At 31.8% G+C, this 20600-nt stretch overlaps 1 protein-coding gene across 1 annotated transcript in view; it reads left to right on the top strand.

Moving 5' to 3' along the window:
* The window catches only part of LOC111642405 (WD repeat-containing protein 46-like), a gene marked incomplete at its 5' end in the record, with an annotated part of 70679 nt that extends 50308 nt beyond the window's left edge, over positions 1-20371 (top strand). Inside the window, one exon of the mRNA XM_023388753.1 lies at positions 19999-20371. Coding sequence (XP_023244521.1) covers positions 19999-20112 — 114 coding nt within the window. The remainder of the gene's footprint in view (positions 1-19998) is intronic.
* Between the last annotated feature and the right edge of the window lie 229 nt (positions 20372-20600).

Genomic DNA, 20600 nt, shown 5'->3' with positions numbered 1-20600 from the left:
GGTGAACACAATAAATTGATCTAGATCTAAATAAGCAAAACAGGTGAACAGTTCAATTATCATTCATATTTGCTTTTGATATTGAAAGTTATTTATTGGTTTTAAGTACTGTCTCTGCATTTACAAGCAATACTGTCAATTCACATAAAGGTGTGAAATTTCGAATTCACTTGTAATGTTCAAGGAAAAGATTTCTTTATTTCTGAACAGAAAGTTCTAAAATTTTTATACAGTTGTAATTTTGCTTTTTACAGAACTTTTACTCTGTAATGTTATAAGTTTTGATGTTCTATTATATGTTGAATATTTATTTTTTAAAATTTTGAATTACTTTACTTATAATAATTTCTATTAAAAAACATAAGAGGGTTCCAACACAGCTGGAAAGTCATGGATTTACATTAGTGTTCAGAAAAGTTGTGGNAATTCCTAATTCTGATTTGATAGCATAATATCGTACTTACTTATTCAAGTTAAATAGTCTTCAGTTTAATTTAGATGGTATAGTAAACTGTATGGAGCTCAAACTCAGATTTTCCTAAAGAATTGTGTAGTCTAATAAGGCATTACAAAATTTTTATGACATTTAAAAAGTTTTGATGTTCTATTATATGTTGAATATTTATTTTTTAAAATTTTGAATTACTTTACTTATAATAATTTCTATTAAAAAACATAAGAGGGTTCCAACACAGCTGGAAAGTCATGGATTTACATTAGTGTTCAGAAAAGTTGTGGAATGTCAGGGAATTTGTTAGAAATTGTCAAAAATTCAGAGAATTTGCTTCCTTAGTTGCCTTGTTGATTTTTTGCTGACAATATGCTTGACTAAGTGTAGCTGTCTGCAGTCAATAAGAATTAATGTGGTGCAATACAACTTATGAAAAGGAGTGCAGAATATTTTTAGGACCCAAAATTTCTCTCAAGCTTACACAAAATTTTCCCAAAAATTTATAAAGTACACAAAATGATAAATCATTTAAGTGGTATTATTTATCATTTTTCATTTTAATAATTTTGATTGTGTAACAAAACAATTTCTGATTTTTTCCAGTTTATTAATATTTTATAAAGTTTTAGAAATTTATTAAGAGATATCATTAATAAATATATACTTTTGTACATGAATTATATAGAATTTGTTAATGAATAATAAAAAAATAATTTTTTTTCAAAGCCATGTAGATTTATGGTTGTGGATTAATAACAGAAAAACATAATTTTAATAATAAATTTAATAATAGATAAATAATAGAATTTTAATAATTTGGCAATTATAAAAAATATATAACTTTTAATTAGAAAAAATAACAAATTGTAGAAGCAAAATAGGAAGTCAAATGCTGTTTTATTTTGTGAATGTGCCATACTTTAACTCTTTCCGTCCTGTGGGCACTAAGAGGGCCTCTTACAGCAAGCCCATTATGGATTCAGCCAGGCCTACAATGGGACCTGACATATCCATAGAGAACCCCCCGAAAAATTCCTGGGGATATTCAACTCGTCCAGATTTGATCCGGATCCCCCAGAGCGGTAAGATGACACCTTGACCACTTCTTGGCCATCCAGCCAAATGTTCCATACTGTAAGGGATATCAGGGTCAGGGAATTTGTACAACGTTAGTCGGGGAAAGTCGTGGAAATTAAAACAAAAATTTGAGTTGGAACTGTATAAATTATAAGAATTTTTAATAAGTGATTTATTATGAAATACAATACTGTATATTACAATTACTTGCATTTTTTAAATGGAGATAATTTAAAAAATGCAAGTAATTGTAATATAAATTATAAGAATTTTTAATAAGTGATTTATTATGAAATACAATACTGTATATTACAATTACTTGCATTTTTTAAATGGAGATAATTTAGACTTTTGCTGAGTCCAAGAAGAGGTTTTTCAGAAAGTTTAATTAAATTATTGTCGGAAAGATCAAGATCACAGTTGCACATGTACAGTACCTCATATTTCAAAGAAGTTGAGTTGATTTAAAATCTTCTGTGTAAATATTAAAGTTTTATTTGTATATCTTGAATTCCTAATTCTGATTTGATAGCATAATATCGTACTTACTTATTCAAGTTAAATAGTCTTCAGTTTAATTTAGATGGTATAGTAAACTGTATGGAGCTCAAACTCAGATTTTCCTAAAGAATTGTGTAGTCTAATAAGGCATTACAAAATTTTTATGAGGATTCAAAATGCAAAAAATTGCAACTGATATTTTGTTTTTATATGGATAGTATATGTCTTTAAACGTCATTGTTAGAGAAAAATAATGCTAAATGAGTATTTGTGGTATCAACGTTTACAATAACATCAATTAATATGATATAACCACGAATAAAATTTAGTATTGAAAAACTAAGTTTATTTTATATCAGAAACACTTACTGATGATAGAATAGAGGATAGAGATTCTGTAGCATGTATAATCTGTTTAGTAATTTTTAGTACTCTGAATTTGTAATATTCTGTTATGTCGCACCGTCAGATATATTGCACTTTTTCTTTGTCTCCCCACAAGCGCAATATAGCAAGGAACTACTGTATTTAAAGAATGAGTACAGGTAACCCCTGTATAACACGGTAGTGTAGTTACGTTCCAAAAAATTGCCGTGTTATGCGAATCCGTGTTATACGAAACAAAGAACTAATACGAAAAGGAGGGTTAGGTTCCAAAAATTAAAAAACATGCTAGTATATTTTCATAATTAAGATAAATATCTTTATTAAAATTTTCTTAAGCGATACATATTAATATAAATTAAACAATGTTTTCTTCGTCATCACTAGAAACACTATTAATTAACCGAGAGCGTTTTCTTTTTGGCAAGTTATCCTTATCCTCTGAGCATTTTTCTGCATTATCTTCAGATCCATGCTTTACCTTTTGCAAAATGTATGTAATTTTAGATTGCTTGCTTCTAGTTAAAAGGTCTTTATAAATTTCCTTATATGGTGCTAAGCACTTATGAAGAATAAAGCAAGTATGGAATAAGGGAAAAACATTCGGCAACATCAGAAGCAGAAGCGTCGCGATCTGGCAACATTGAAACAAGTTTCGAGAAGGACCACGTGTATCGACAGAAGGCGAGAAGAGAAAATTTACATACTTAAGTACTAATAGTTCACGAAAATAATAATTTTCGTGAACTATTATTACTTAAGTATGTAAAAATTTATTACATTTCCTGTTGTACGAGGGTTTTTTCTCGAACCGTGTCAGAGTGAATCCGTGCTATAAAAGTACCGTGTTATATGGGGGATGGTACCAATTCTCGAACCGTGTTAGAGCGAATCCGTGCTATAGAAGTGCCGTGTTATACGGGGGTTACCTGTATTTATAATATTTTGTAGAAGATTGGGATCTTTTTTTAATAAGTAATATTTGTAATCATAATTATTGTGGGCCTATCACTGGCCAAGCAGTTCTGTTCCCTGAACACTGGAAGTTTGGTCGTAGGTTCGCATCTTGCCAGGATGGACTGGCCACATGGAGTTTTTCCGAGTTTTCTCCATATCTGTAATGCCTGAATGGGGGCCAGTTACCCTTAAAATGACCTCTCAGAAGGCATCCTTCAAGGCAGATCGTCCAAGTGTTGCATTGCCATCAGTTAACTAAACAAAGAAACATAATTATTGTGAAAACTATAATAAATTCATCAATTTTAATAAAGTGCCAAGTGAATTTTGGATCATGCCTTCTGATTTCCGGATTTGTGGTATGTCAGAAAGAACACCTTATGACTTCTTGAACTCAGACTAAGTCCGTTCATTTGACAACTATTTACAATATATAGATAGCAACATTTCTTGCTTGCTTCTAACAATACAGTCTTAGGCCAGGCTTGTTTCTCCTGATTCCAACAGTCGTGTTGCCTTAGATATAAGTTCTAGATCTGTTGGCCCACCAATCTGGAGCTGAGTCAGTAGCTCTCCTGCAGGTTCTCCTTCAGTTGGCATGCCTGTCCCAACTTGTCCAGGATGACTTGCTAACTGACCTTTTCCGGAAAATGTGTTCCAACGAGTGAAACTTGAATTATCTTGTCTCTACTCGATAGGCCTCCTTGACATGCCATTAGTTATCAAAACAAAACACTTATTACAGTTATTAGTGAGGTTGCAGCCAAAGTTTTTATCTCTAAAATGTCAATGTCGAGTGCCACAATCTTGTAAGCAATGTTCATGTTTTACAGATGAAAACTTTGGCCATAACCTCACTATTAAAATGACTGTATTAAATGTTACTGGCATTGTGAAAAAACTTAATTGTTAGAATTTAATGAACTTAGTTTGGAAAACTTTTAACTTAATATTGATTTAAAATTTGTTTAAGAATTATAATAGAAAATTATTCAAATTTTCAGTCAAAATGTTGCTATTTATTATAATTATTATTAATTACTTATTCCTTTAGTATTAGTGATACCTGGAGGGGATTACATATGATAACGATTTTTTAAATCATTTTACACATATATTCATATTTTTCTTTATATATTGTATATTCTGGAATGTTTTAAATTTTTTTCATTCTGTCAAATGCGACCATCATTCATTTTGTAAGTTTATCCTGAATAAGGTCGATTATATATGGCTGAAAACATTAGAGAATAATACAACGTGTGTTATTAAAGTGTATTAAAGTGTTTAATACAGTTTTAAGATATTTTTGGAATGCTTTTTACAATGTTTGAAAAAAATGTTTACAAAATAACAAACTAATTTTTGAAAATTATTAACGTTCTCATCTCCAATGATACCAAGTTATTGCTTTTCTAATTTCAAACAATTTTTCACAATCAAAAAATAAATGTTGCAAAGAATAACAACATTGTTTATAAAGGTGGTGACAGTTTATTCTGCAAACTGCTATATCACATTTTCCCCATAACCAAAAAGAATTGATTTAACTGTTAGTTGAATAGAACGTTTTTTAAGATTGAAGTTAATATTCTTATTGTACAGAATGATTTGCTCTAGTCAAGAATCATTCCATTTGTGTTTTGTGCTGGTCTTTTCATTTTATAGGGAGATATTCTATTAATAAGTGGTCAGTCTGAAGTGGCTCACCCTGCGTAATGTGGGTGGATCATTTTTATTTAAGGAGGTGGAAAAACTGGATAGACTGAAATAAACCAATAAACTAAACCTTGGTATATCCAGCTTCAAATTTATTGTAGCTGGATTTACCAAAGGTTAGTTCATTGGTTTATTTGTATTTAACATAGAGGGATACCTTGAATGAAATTTGGCAGAAGAATTTTTTAACTCCTCTACTTCATGTATACATCTTAAAAGTTACATATTATTATTGCCTTTATATGTTTGTGTGCATGTAGGATTTTTTTCCATTTTTAAGAACAACAAAGAAACCAAGTTATTTAAAATTTGATTAAATTCAGAGTTCCAATTGGATATTTTTTCTGTACACCTCGTGCAATTTCACATGTACTTGTTCCTCATATTTCAAAGAATTGATTTGAAATCTTCTGTGTAAATATTAAAGTTTTATCTGTATATCTTCCTAATTCTGATTTGATAGCATAATATCGTACTTACTTATTCAAGTTAAATAGTCATCATAATTAGCTGGTATAGTAAACTGTATGGAGCTCAAACTTGGGCTTTCCTAAAGAATTGTGTAGTCTAATAAGGCATTACAGAATTTTTTATGAGGATTTAAATTAGAATTCCTAATAATATAGGCTATTCTCATTAACTCTAATTTTCAGCCACAATTTCTTTTTGATATTGATCAAATGATTAGTAAACTATAACAGAGTCAATATTTTTATACTTAAGTATAGTGGTTTTTTTAATATAGTTGTAATTTTATAATAATAAACCAACAAAAACTTTTTGTCCCCTATTTGAAATTTCTGGTTGCACCACTGTTTAAGTAAATTAATTATTTTACTATTTGAATCTAATTATTTTCAATAAAGAACTTATTACTTTTCCTTTGTCTTGAACTGTTGCTCAGCATGATAATTTTTGTTTTTTCTTGATCTTTAATCCATTAAAGATAATGAATGTTACTAACAAATTCAGTTTTTAAATAAAATACTTTCTTACTGGAATTACAATATGAACAAAAACCAAAAGGTTTTTGGTTTATATTTAAATTCAGTTTTTTACATGTTTATATAATTTTTAGCCTGCAAAACACTGTAATTGACATATTGCTAAAAATAAATAATAGTTAAACATGTTAATTTCCTATTTTAAAACTTGAAATCTCTAATATATGCATCATTTTGGTGCATATTAAATTTTGTCATTTTAAGATGTCAATGTTAAAAAATGTTACAATTCTTGACTTAAATATTTGTATGATAAGAAAACCACAAAATTAAATTTTTATGTTAAATAAATATTTTCATTTTAAATGATAGAACAAAAGAAAAACTCTTTAAAAACTAATTATTATGCCTTTTTGTCCTTTTTTAACACTATTTATAATTTATTTTGTATACTAGTACATTCTACATTCTAGTACATTCTAGTTATTTGTATACTAGTTCTTTATTAAGTTCACCAGGTGAACTTAATAAAGAACATTATCTTTAAACTGTAAGACTAAATATCTGCATCCATAATTCCAGTATAATAAGTCCTGTTAATATATAGAATGTACTAGTATACAAAATAAATTATAAATAGTCTTTAAAAACTAATTCAGAGCATCCATCTTTAATATATACTATTTGTCATTTGATAGTTCTGAATTTCATTCTTTTTATTTCCAACCGGATTAAAAAATAATTCTGTTCTCACAAGGTTCATGCATTAGGAGCTAATTATTCTTTTTAAAAAAATCCAGTTATTTACATGTAAGATACTAATAATTTGCAGACACAAAGATAATTTTTTTTAATAGTTAAAATAAGAATGTTTTTTTTTCTGCTAGCTGAATTTAGTCACGAATAAAAGTGATCAAGTATTACCTATGTTTTTATATCTTGTAATTTATGGCTCATATATTTAGAGATAACAATAGAAAGAAGAAAAAAAACTGATGTTTTATCTGTAGTGAATGATCTGTGGTTCAAATTAAGTTGTTCCTTATCTCAAAAATATTAGGATGTTAAAAAAATGAATATCATTAAAATATTAAGATGTGACAATGATTATCTGATAACTTTGATAGACAAAGAAAAACAAGTTTGTCAAGGACATCAATGTTAATGATGTTAAAGTTATCTAATATGTGACTTTCAATAGCAAAATTTTTATTCCAATTATAGTAACCTACAAAGAATCTTTGTTTGCATTTTAAATTAAACAGTTTTGACAATACCTGGAATAAATTTTTTTATGTATAATAGCCTTAACTTCAGTTACTTACGTAAGTTATATCTTACACGGAAAAACAGAAAAATAGAAAGTATAAATTAGATTGAAAGGTAAATGAAAATCTATGGTGTTACAAGGAAAATATTAAGGAAATGATAATTGTTATACATTATGTCATCTCAAACCTAACCAACATAGAAAGAATGATTATTTCCTAAAATGTAGCCATGTACCTGGCAAGCGAGGCATAAAAATCAAACTTGAATAAAATGAGAATAATAAAGTAATTGGGAATTTAACTTAGCTTAAGTGTTTCTTCTAAAATGATTTGATCAGTTATTTTAAACTTTTGTTACTTTCCCAGCTCTGTTATATATAACAGAGGGAAAGTATGATATTTAATCAAAAAATAATCCCCCCAAGATTTTTACATTTTGGACTCAGGACTTCTATACATAGAGAAATGCAAAAAAAAATTTAGGAGTTTTTTTCTGTATGGATGTTTGTATGTGTGGGTAGCACAATTTTGTTCACTCTCCAAAGGTTAATAACTCCAATACTTTTATTGAAAATTTCTAAAGTTTTGCAGAGATTTGTGTATTTAGGGGATTGATGCTATTATATTTTGGTAGTTAAAGATTGATAGGGTGGGGACAAAAAGAGAGGTCAGTGACATATCTCCAGTAGGATCAGGCTTAATGTTGATTTTACTCATTATTACAATTTACAGTTTTTTTTATAAAACCCATCCCTACCCTCAAAATTTAGTTTTTTGTCATTTTATAATAATTAAAAATAAAAACTTTTTAATAATAAAATATCAACAGATAATGCCACACATGCTGTTTGAAATGTGGCTAGGAAAGTTAAGCAACTTGTTGCTGGATTTTTATATGTAAATTTGTTAACTTTATGTTCATTGTTCTGTATAATGTTTTAGACAGAGAAAAAATTTACCTTATTATGCAAACAAAAATAAAAAGCTAAATTAAGCACCAAAAAACCAAACATCCAGCAAGAAAATGTTAATAAACAACTCTAGCTAGGTTTTTTATTGTTTTTGGTGCTTAATTTATGTATATCCAGTTATTTGAGTTTTTGAATAGAAATACAGTGGCGCCTCGTATAACTACACTTTGAATAATGGATGCTGCAAACAACAGACTTTCTGTTTGGCCGTTACGTGACTCGAGCAACGGACTGGCTGCGAACAACGGACTTTCCGTTCGGCAGTTACGTGAGGCAAACAAGTTTCAAATGATGGTTCCACTCTTTTGCTGTTGCCAATGACAATCTACTACTTTTAGAATATATTAGTATTATTAGAATATATTATTAATATATCTGAAGTACAGAGCTCCCGTTGGGATTTGGCTTGCTCCCTTGTTTATTACATACATCACCTCAGTGCAGGGTATTTACATTTATTCAAGTGTTGTGCAAAAACATGGCTTCTAAAAAAACAGAAAGGTGATTTCAATTGAAACAAAGCCAGAAATCATCAGAAGGAGTGAAAGTTGACAAAAACTTCCTTGTCAAATGGGGAGATGTTCAGGAGTTTACCAACACTCATTATCCAAACAGAGCCGAGGCCAACAGGAACAATGATCTCTACAATGACACTCTTGCCCGTCATTTCCGACAGGTGTTGAAGAACAGAGAGACCACCTTGGACATGTTTTTCAAGATACCAGCTGTCAAGAAACAAAGGATGGAACAAGAGGAGTTGACCCTGCAAGCTCCGGTAGGCTCTCCTGAATCTGACTCCAATTAAAAAACAATAAAAAGAGACCCGCTGCAATGTGTAAAATGTCTGTATCTGTATGAATGTGTGAAGAAAGTGTTCCTCCACCTCCTCCTCGCAACATCTGACTACCCAGCATAATTGGTGACTGCTCCATTTTCATTTTTTAATGGTACATTACGGTTATTTTATGCTGCGGAACGAATTATATGTTTTAACATGTATTTCTATGAGAAAATGTGTTTTGTATAACGGACTTTTCACTTAACGGACGTGCACCTGGAATGGATTAAGTATGTTATACGAGTCACCACTGTATATGTTTGGTATTAAAATATGATTAAAACTTTAATATAAATAAACAATATTTTTATGAATCCACTTACTGTCTTAATATTGATATCAGATAATATTTTAATTTATACTTTGTTATTTGGTTAATGGATATAATTGGCTTATACTTTATTTATCTTATCTCCTGTTATAATGAAACAACTCTGAAATTATTTTATTAGTTTAAAAGAAATATGTTGGATTTACACATTAACCCTGCATTAGTGCACTGAGTTTTTTTTCGTCATTAGTGCAGTGGGGCGTTTGTCCACCCCAACATTTTTTTGGGTCTATAAACCATGTAAGTAAAAATTCATAAAGATTTACTCATTTATTTGGTAAAGGCATGTGTCATTATACATATGATTATATTCAGGTATGATTACATATTATATTAGTACATAAATCCACGAAAATAAAAAACAACATTTATCAAAACTCATTACATTAGATCTTATTATTAAACCAATAGTAAAAATCTAAATTGTTTTTTAAGCATTTTTGTCACTTTGATTCAATAGCTGACATTGCACTTTGGCACTCAGTGCAAATGACAAGCAACTTGCTATGTTTGGTATTTTCTCAATGTGTTTATGAAAGTCAGCCATTTTGAATTAAAATAAACTTAAATTATTTTTATTCACATTGATTATTATATCTATATTATAAATAATAAATGTGGTCACATTATAGTTATTTTTAAAATAAAAAAAACTAAATAAATATTTGTAAAATTTAAAAAAAACGTAATTAATACTGTGGGGTGTTTGGACACCCTACTGAAAACTGTTGTTTTTCTCTTACTGGAATTTCTGCAGCATCGTAGTAATTTCTGAGCATGCTCTATACATAAAATCATGAAGCTACTGAAGAGGACACAAATATTTCTTGCGAAATCTATGAATAGTGCAACTTTTAAAACGTTGGGGGTGGCGAAACACCCCACTGCACTAGCCCAGGGTTAAATAAAAACAGTTTTTTCTGAAGGTGGCCTGATAATATTGAATAATCATTGAATTGGTATTATGAATAACTTCCAGATTTTTTTTTTCTAGAAGAAGAATTCTGAATTACAGAAAAGGAAATTACAATTATTATTATTATTTTTTTTTTAATTTTTGTTACACAACAATGAAAATAATATTGACTGTACTTCACAAGAACTTTATCAAAATGGAAAACATAGCATAGGATGACTGCTTAGAATTATCGTATAATTTAATTTGGCAATAGCACACAGTAAAGGAGGATGAGATCAGAATCATTTTAACTGTTAGACAAACTAGGTTTATGTCTTGGATCCGGGAAATGGAGACTGACAGCCTTGGAAGATGTAGCCCAACAGAGAGAGATGGCTGAATGGTTAAGGTGCCAACCTACCACTCTAGTGAATTTGGCATGGATCAAAAACCTCAAAGGGAAAAGGGATGGTCCTTCTAGGATATGTTAGGCCTTGTCCCTCACCACTGTGGGGTCAAAAAAAGGCTTTATAGTTTCTATGGGGTGGAAAGAGTTTAAAATAAAAATAAAAAACTTTAGTAAAGTCTGATTTTTTAAAACTATTTTAAAAAATGACTTAGGAAAGAGGTTTCAGTATGAACTTATTGCAATTTTTAACTTCTAACCCAGTCAGATTCAAATTGTACAAGCTCATCAAAGACTGCAAATTAGAATTCTCAAACTTGTTCATTTTGCTATGCATTAACCATTTGGTCCCAACAAGTAAGACAAGTTGAGTAAGGTTGCTTTTAGCTTTAAATAGAGTGAAAACTACATGTGTAGCACAATGGAACAGACTTGTTTGATTTCACTTGCAATATTATCTATTGAGGTGGAAATTACCAAAAAGGTTTTTTGTTGATGAACAATAAGAGAATTCGCCTATCAAAAACTCAAAAGTATTGGTACATTTTCTGATATGATCCTTATCTGTTTATGATGATATATTATAAATATATAATTTTCAAATGCAAATGAAAAATTGATAAGCAGTTGCATTTACTATCTATTTTAGTTTATCTCAAAATTTAGTTATGAGTAGTAATTGAGTAGGTTATATGGAGGAGGAGCTTAAATTCACCTTTTGCTTAGGGCCCAAGGTACTGTTAACATTCTCTGGATGAGACGTATTAATTAACAAGTAGTAAATAAAAGAATTTCGATTTATCATTATAACTATTAATTGAAGACATAGTGGATGAAGGTATTATGTTACAAAATGAAAGTTTTCAGTGAATTGATGTTTAAGTTTTTATTATGTAATTATTTTAGTGTACGTGTAGTGCATACATTTAACATAAATGTATCCACAAAATAGTGTTTCACAGAAAATAGGCAGTGTCGAATTTCTTACATCTTTGATGATATATTATATTTTCGTCCATGTAGGACAATCTGGTTTTGAATTATTGTAACCTTCATTCACTATCTTCAATTTTCAGATTATAAATTTTAATTGATAATTTTTAGTAATACAGTAAGGCCTCATTTTATAAAGTGATTATGTTCCCAGCCCACTGTTCATAAAGGAGTTCTTTGTAAATTGAGGCAAAATTGTAATGAGTTCTGTAATATGCCTCTTGTCTAGTCTTGTATTCAATTTTACGAGCTCTGTGACGGCTTTTCTTTTCCACCAGACTTATTACATCATCAATTAGAAACAGGACAATCTTTAGAAAACCACACTTTTATTTTCTAGAGCAGGGCTTCTTAAACTATGGGTCGCGACCCCATTTGGGGTCGCTTAGAGAAATCTTGGGGTCGCGAGATTTTAATGCAAAATATTGAAAATAATTTGTGAGAGTTTGAAAATGGCACGCTTTGTGTCATAGGTTTCGTGAGTTGCGCTTTGTGTCACTTCTGTTGCAGAGAGACAATGATTCAGCAACACTGATTGTAGTGTGAACTAGTNACGGACGTGTTATTTTATGGTCTCCAATTTTCTTTGTCTTGTTCAACCTACACTCGACCTTACGACTACGACTGCAAAATAATACGACATATATATATTTTGGGGGAGAGGGGTCGCAAAAACAATCACAATCATAAATGGGGTCGTGAATAAAGAAAGTTTAAGAAGCCCTGTTCTAGAGTATGCAGTCCATTTTGAAGTCCAGAATGCATACTTTAGAAAATGAAAATGTGATTTTCTAGATTGTTCTGTTTCGAATTGATGATGTAATAAGTCTGGTGGAAAAGAAAAGCCATCATGGAGCTCATAAAATCAAAATTATAATACTACATAAATGAGACTAGTTCCTTTAGTATGAAAATTTACTACCAAAAGTTAAAAAATTTTCAATTTAATAAAAATTTATGGCTACTTTATAATTATTTTATATAAATAATAATTATAAATAAAACAAGACAAAAGTTATAAATTAAAAGTCAAAAACATTCAAAATAGTGGCATAATGAAGCCTTAATGAAACGGGCCTGGTTGATCATTTTGATTGTCAGGCTTTGTGGTTTTTCTGGTTAAGAACTTCAGTAAGGATGTCTGTTGGGCCTGTTATAAAATATTTTGAAAGGAACATTGTTACAGCTCTTTCAATAGAAAAATTGCATTCCAAGTCATGATCACAAAGTCACAAAGAGATTCATGCATATGAATCTCTTTGTTTGTATCTATATTAAAGCTTCTTTAAGTATCTCTGTGGTGAGAGCCTGAATAGTATCATTTCCTGAATTTATTTGTCCTCTTCACTATCCTCTCTAGTAAATTGTGCTGCCAGCTCTTCAATCTTCTTTTCAAAGTAACTTTCAGTGACTTTCTAAAAACTGATTGGCATCATCAATGTCAAAATTCTTGACTATTCTACATACATAATCAACTCCATCTGAAACAGGCTTGAATCCAGAAAAGTCAGAAACTGCATAAGGCCACAGTTTCCACCAGACATCATTCACATACGATTATAACTCTTCTTTCCAGCTGCTGAAATGTTTGTTATGCTCTTAAGAATATTAAAGGACTTGTAGTATTCTGTCACAGATAAACAATGAGATGCCCGCACTTCCTCAACAATACCTCTGAAGGTTGTCCTTATGTAATATACTTGGAGGGGGTGTAATGACACCCCCCCAGTCCATTGGCTGCAAAAGGAACATAATATTGGGTAGCAAATACATCACTTTAAGATTCAAGGTATCAGTATATAAATCTTCAAGGATTGTTGGATGCCCAGGACTATTATCAAAGACTAAAACAATTTTATTAGGCAAGTTATTTGCAGCACAAAATTTTGCCATCTGTGGACAAAAGTATGAAGAGTACAATTTAATAAAAATTGTCTGAGTTATTCATGCTTTTTTATTAAAACTCCAGACCACAGGCAAACAAATCATATCAATGCCTTTCATAACACAAGGTGCATCTATACAATATACCAAAAGTGGTTTTTAGTTTGAATGTGACCATCCACCAGCAACATAAGTTGGTCTTTACCAGCTTTAATACTAGGACTACATTTCTCATTGTAAACTGTGGATGTCTTACTAGGCAACTTCTTCAGTACAAGACTGTCTCATCCACATTAAAACCAAGTCAGGAATGTATCTAACTTCATTAATTATTTTCTGAAATTCAGTCAGATATTCATTTGCTGAAGTAATATTCTGATTCTCTGCAAATTTTAACATAGAATTTGTTTACAGTTTTTGAAACAAAAAAAAAACCCCTACTTGTCACAAATAATTATTTATCACCAGCCTCTTCATTTATTTCTTAAAGAAGGACTTATTCATGATTACTGCTTGAGTTACAGGAAAGTTCTTTTGATTCATATCATCAATTCATAGCACTAATAATATTTTTTTCTGTTTTTTATTACTTCATGCCTTTGTGATGTTTTTGAAATATTTGCATTAGTAGTTTCCATACATGCTTTATCTTATCTGAATTGGTTACTATTGTTGAAACTGTACACCATGCCAACTTTAATGCATTATACACACCAGAATGTCACTCCTGTGATTGGGTACATTGAATCATTTCCATTTTTTCCTTAATAGTAAGTGATTTTTCCGCTTTCTTTTTGGCCGAAGAAGTGGCATTGTCACTACATTAGATGACATTTTTAATTTATTGTTTAAATACAAATATATTAGTAAAACTTTAATTTCATTATAGTGAAAACTTTTGCTTTTCACTATAATGAAATTAAGGAAGAATTGAAATATAAGTTATATTATAATTACTCATAATGCTACAAAATATAATATAAAAACATGGTTTCGGGACATCAAACGAGTTACTAATTTTTTCCCCAAAATATCATTAAATTTGTTAACAATCATAATAACTCTGCAGACATATTATGCTTTTGTTTTTGTCGTTCATCATCTTTTGTCACCTTTTTGATTTTTTGTTATTGATTTTGAAATGTTTATTAATGCCAGCTTTTGTAAAAATAATAAACATAAAATGAGCAATTACTGTATTTTAAAATGGAGGAATTTGAAAGCTATTAGTTTGCTAGATAACAACGTGCGGTATAAATGAGAGATCATATTTAAATACATATTATTCTTTTATTAATACATTTTATAGCATTTAACTTACAATAAATTATAAATCTACTTCGTTATATGATAAATTTTGTTGTTAATGATTTGAAGTTACAGAATTGAACGTTTGATTAAACATTGGGGTGTATCATCACTGACCCAGCGATGTCGGATACTATATCGTCCCAAACCTTACTGGGTCGGTGATGACACATTTTTAAAATTATTCAAAGTTTGGAATTTGAAGAGAATTCCAATATTGAAATTAGAAAATTGTCTTCTCTGTAAATTTTCACTTTCGTCGTTACTGATAAAAACGGTTCCTAGAGTTTAAAGACACTTTTTACGGGTAGCCGTACCACAACTAGAAATAAATATATGCATTGCAAATACAAACATTTATATTTTGTAAATTGATTTTACAGCTTTTCCCACTTTTCTTACTTTATTATTATTCTTTTAGAGTCGTCTTCTCCATAAAATTTACATATAATCTATGGGATTAACATATAAATAAAAAAAATTGTAATTTACCCATGATCTTTTTGCTTATTAGAGAATTATTTCATTTTAAGTAAGATATTTTTCTAAATGCCTTAATAATTAGCGCAGTTTGTCATTCTTTGTATTCCTATTAGCAGCTTAATTTTAAATATTGCCGGGTTATTTTTCTTTTTCCATTGGCTAATGACCTTTTTCAACCAAACGGTAAATGTTATGATTAATTGATTCGTTTGTTTTTTATTTATCAGCTTTCCCACTAATATGACATAATTAAATATTAATAAGAATACTCATCTATTAATAAAACATCCCTCATTTCGTTCTTGACAGGATAATGCCGCTACATTCTTAATCTATATTATATTACAATTTATTATTTATAATTAAATGCAAAAACTAATTAAGTTTTACGAATTTTTGCATTTATTAAAATATGTGTGATTTCTAGTTTGTGAATAAATGATACAAATTTGCAAGAAAGTCAAAAGAAAATTTTAAGTAAATATTTCAGTACGTAGCACTTTCATCCTCACATGGTGCAGCTAGTACAGTCTGTTAATTAATTATAACTACAATTAATTTTTTGCAGTCTGAAAAAAACTGTTAACATTTTTAAAATCAAACTTGAAAAATCATTAATTACAATTTGCTGATACTACGCAAATGTTTAGCGATATAAAACGATAATTAACAAAATGAAGATAAAATTTCTAAAATTCTGAATTTTTTACTGTTAAGAAATTATAAGTACGTTAGTTAAAATTTACATTTAAAGTGATTTTAGTAATCAGTTGGTCCCCCTTTAGCTTCATTAAATTAAGACTAAATGCATTATCTGAATCAATGAGTTTTTGTAAATGTTAAAGCGTGATTGAGTCCCAGACATTCATTATTGCAATTTTAAGTTCATTCGATATCGCCTGTTTTCTTTATAGGCTGTTCTGGTTAAAATGCCCCACAGATTTTCTGTTGGATTTATGTCTAGACTTCTAAAGGGGCAATCGATCACGCTGATTTTTTTATTTAAAAACCATCGATGCGTGTGGACTTGGAGTTGGGAATTGGAGCATCGTCCCCCTGAAATTCTTAATTGTTTCCTCCTATAATTGGTCCAAATGTGATTAGGTTATTGTAGAGCAGTTCCCGGTATATTTGAGAATTCGTATTTCCACGTATAATTACAATGGCTGTTTTGCCATTCCAGCCCAACGCCGCCCGCACCGTCACAGATCCTGGCCGTATTGCCTATTGGTTGGCGGTTCTTCCCTCTTCTGCAGATCGTGTGAATAATATGAAAATCCATCGGGATCAACTAAATTCCTCTTCTTTTCGTCTGAAAAAAACAATTCTCCATTCGGATGTCCACGACATTTTTCTCGGCCCAATCTTTTCTAGCTTCTTTATGCCATTGTTAATTTTGGCTTTGATTTCGTCTTTAAGTGTTTAATATTCTTATTTTCTTTCGCGCATTTCCATACAGTTACACGAGCTACCTCGACAGGGAGCTGTGCCGCAATTTATCTTGTGGTACTCCATCATCCGTTAACAGCTCGAAAACCTGTCTTTTGTCGGGTGATGTCAGTTTAGCGTATCTTCCCGGACGCCTGACTTTTCCATAATTTTTTTTCGTAAAAACATTTTGTACAGCATTAACTGATCTATTTATTGCAGCTGCTATGTACTGTACCTTAACCACTTTGTAGAACCTCCAAGCCGTCTAAGGGAATGAATTTTGACGATTTCGCTTGTGTTAATGTTGTTCCACCAGCATCTTAATTAAATGTTACTGGAACGGAAGTAAAAAATGCTGCCAGTTGATAGAAGTAACGTTTATCACCGTCTACCGTCAATATAATTAACTAAAATGAAGCTGCAACAAATATTGTAAATATCTGGGATGCGCTTATAATTTCTTAACGGTAAAAAAATTCAAAATTTTAGAAATTTTATCTTAATGTGTTAATTATCGTTTTATATCGCTAAAAATTTGTGTAGTATCAGCGAATTGTGTGTAATAAATGACTTTCTAAGTTAAAAAATGTTAACAGATTTTTCTATACCCAAAAAATTAAGCGTACTTATAGATAATTAACAGACTGTAAGTTGGCGACTAAAAATGTGTAACCTATTCGAAAGGATAACCAAAAACGTTACAAAAATACAATAAATATTGGAAGATGGTAGAAGAATTTTCCGGTGTAGATTCTTTTTTCAGTGTTTATAACGAAAATTATTCTAGGGGAAGGGGGCGATCAATAAGTTTCTCCACTTTAGTATAACGCGTCATTCGGTGCCCTAACCCGTAGATTCGTTCCGTTGGTAATTCGGTTTCGGCGGAATATCGCCGGTGGTGGCAGTTTTAGTGATTTCACCATTAAGTATTTCGGTGAAAACAGCGCAGTCTCGAAAATTGGGAAAAGATTTTAGACAAACAAAGCAGAGAATTACTACCATTAAGATTTAAATATGTTTAAATAACGACGGTTCGATTTTGAATCTAAAGTATTTCATTTAAAAGTAATATTATTGCCTTAGTCTATATATATATATGATTTGTTAGCATATTTTTCATTTTATGTAAATACCGAGAAAAATTCCAGGAAATTATGCTAACGAACAACTTCCGTCCGCGTAAGTAGTCGATACAATGTAAATAGTCCAGATTTGGGAGAGATTATAAATGCATATAAGCGAAACATTTTAAAAATGGAAAGGAAAAATGCGTCGGATCTGTTTAACGAGAAAATTGATGACATCTCGGAAAACAATAGTTATAAATTTTAATAAGAACTTTTTACATCGATTTATTATTTGCCGGAAACGTCGCGCTATCCGACCAACAAAGCGGTGACGTAGACTTACTATTCTCTTTAAATACAGTTTTTCTCCCGCAAAAGTTTGAAGGAAATAAAATTTAGACGAAAGAAATGTGGCGATACGCCGAATACAAAACATTTACTTCCTACGTCGCGTATAACGAATACGAACGTACGCAGTCCCTAATTTCCAACCTTTTACAGAAAGTAAATGTAACTAAGAAACATTTGCCCGGGATAAATTAGCACCGAGAACACTCGTCTTTTCAAGGTTATCCGCGTTTAATGACGGTGAGATTTTCTTTTCTATATCTAAAACGGTGGGTGGGGAAAGCGACCGCGTACCCGGGCAAAATTTTTCTTTAGTATCGATCGTTTAACCACGAGATAGTCGAACGAAAAAACGGATAGGCGAGTTAGCGCTTTATATAAAAATGCGGCGATAAAACTTAGAATTTATCACCAACCGGTACGGATTAAATTATCCGGGTATTATTATAAAAATTCGGAGATCGGAAGCTTTCTTCCGATACAAAATAACGAAAACATTTGCCAAAACCCTTTCGGGAAACAACGTATTTCAAAGGTGACGAATGTAAATATTCTACGGATTTTAAGCCAGCTTTACGCGCGACGAAGAATTAATTAATTAATTGATTAATTAAGGACCACGTTTTATGTAACGCTATGTAACTTGCCCGAGATATCTCGGGTTATGGGCGGAAAGGGACTTGGGTCGTTTTGGCTCCTTTTCGACCGAGTTAGGCCGACGAAACGTTTTTACGTATTTAGGCCATACGAGAAATTTTTTGCCAGTAAACATCCGAAATAACTTATTTTAGACGCCGTCCGTTTAATTAACCGCGGCGTGGCACTTACGGAAAGGTTCTCCCACCCAGCCCGATCGACCGGAGGTAAACGACGTTCGGAATTACGGAACTTTGGCCGAGTTAGGCCCATCCGTAACCTATCGGCCATCCCGTTACCGCGCGGATATTTTCAGATAATAATGTTTAAGTTGGCAATAAAATGACAAAAAGCGAAAAATTCGATTCTTATTAGCCCTCGTCTGTCCGCGTGGCCTAAATTTGGCTAATTTTTCCAAGCTTCTCGTAGGTCGAGTGGCGAAAACGGAGTCGGAGATCCCATCCAAAAAATATACGCTTTTATTGGGCTACAACTGAAAAAATTTGTAGACTTATAAATTTACGCCGTCGTCCGTCCTTCCTCCGTCTCCGGAACGGAGTGAGATAGACGAAAGACGAGACCGGATACGGGAACCTTAGGGGCGGGAGGTCCCGATTAATTACATAGCCTAAATTACGTAATATTTAAAGAATTATCAGAGGCGTAAACGGTAGTTATAAGCAGAAAATTCCGACCTAGGTATAAAGATAATACGACGATTCCGCCGCGGACAGTGGTTACCCCGAAAATGCGCGCTTACCTATTTAATTTTGTTGAGAAAAAATTCCTTACCCATAATTTTCGCTTACGGCCATACGATTTTCTTACCTCCGAATTAACGGGTACGACGTTTAAATGTACGGTACGCGGTACTAATTAACGGGTAGTGGCGGGAACCGTTTTCCTATTTTCATAATATTAGACGGGCCTGGGATAATAATTTCTACCGGGCGTACCCAACGGTCTAATAAAAACCGAAAACGGTGGAACTTAGAAAATTTCTGTCATTTTATCGGATTATTATTCGCTCCCCCGGGGAAGAATTAGCAATTTGCTTTTTTAACGGTTGAAGGTGTTTTAATTGCGTAAATGTTTTGCAGAGACACGTGGTGCGAGCGCTAAAGGAGAAAGAAAGTGCGGGGAAGAAGGAAGGTGGCGAGAAGAAGAAAGCCGTTTTAGACAGGTTCCGGTCGAAAAGCGGTCGACCGAAGTAACTGTAAGAAATTGTCGTTTTCTGTATTAAAGTACTTTTCTATTTTAAAACATGCGTCCGGTGGTGGTCGACATCTACGCTCTTCCCAACGTCCAATTGGAATTCTCGGCCGAGGTCGAAGGCCAATTATTCGGAAACCCGCGTTAAATTATTTTCCGGCCATAAAACGCGGACCGCGGTTAAAATCGTCGTATTCTTCCCGTTAACCGTCGAGTCGGACTCCGTGGGGGAGGAGAATTTTTCCACGCAAATAACGCCGCGTCCGAGCCAAAGTCGGTATACAATTAATCGGGGCTTTTTGTATTTGGGGTGTAAAAGCCGGAGATTAAGGAAGGGCGGAGAGCGTTTACGGGAAGGCCGTTGTTAGAAAGGTCCCGGTAATAAATTAAAAGTTTGGTTTTGGGGCCGGACGGAGAGGGTGGGAGCCCGGTGGTCCTCCCCGGAAGAGGCAAATAAGAACCCCCGTTTCTTATTTGCCTCTCCCCCCGC

This window comes from Centruroides sculpturatus, unplaced genomic scaffold (assembly GCF_000671375.1).
Source record: "Centruroides sculpturatus isolate CEXI.00-Female unplaced genomic scaffold, Cexi_2.0 scaffold1530, whole genome shotgun sequence".
Taxonomy (NCBI): Eukaryota; Metazoa; Arthropoda; class Arachnida; order Scorpiones; family Buthidae; genus Centruroides; species Centruroides sculpturatus.
The sequence above is the reverse complement of the archived record's forward strand: the minus strand, read 5'-3'. Positions and strand labels throughout refer to the sequence as shown.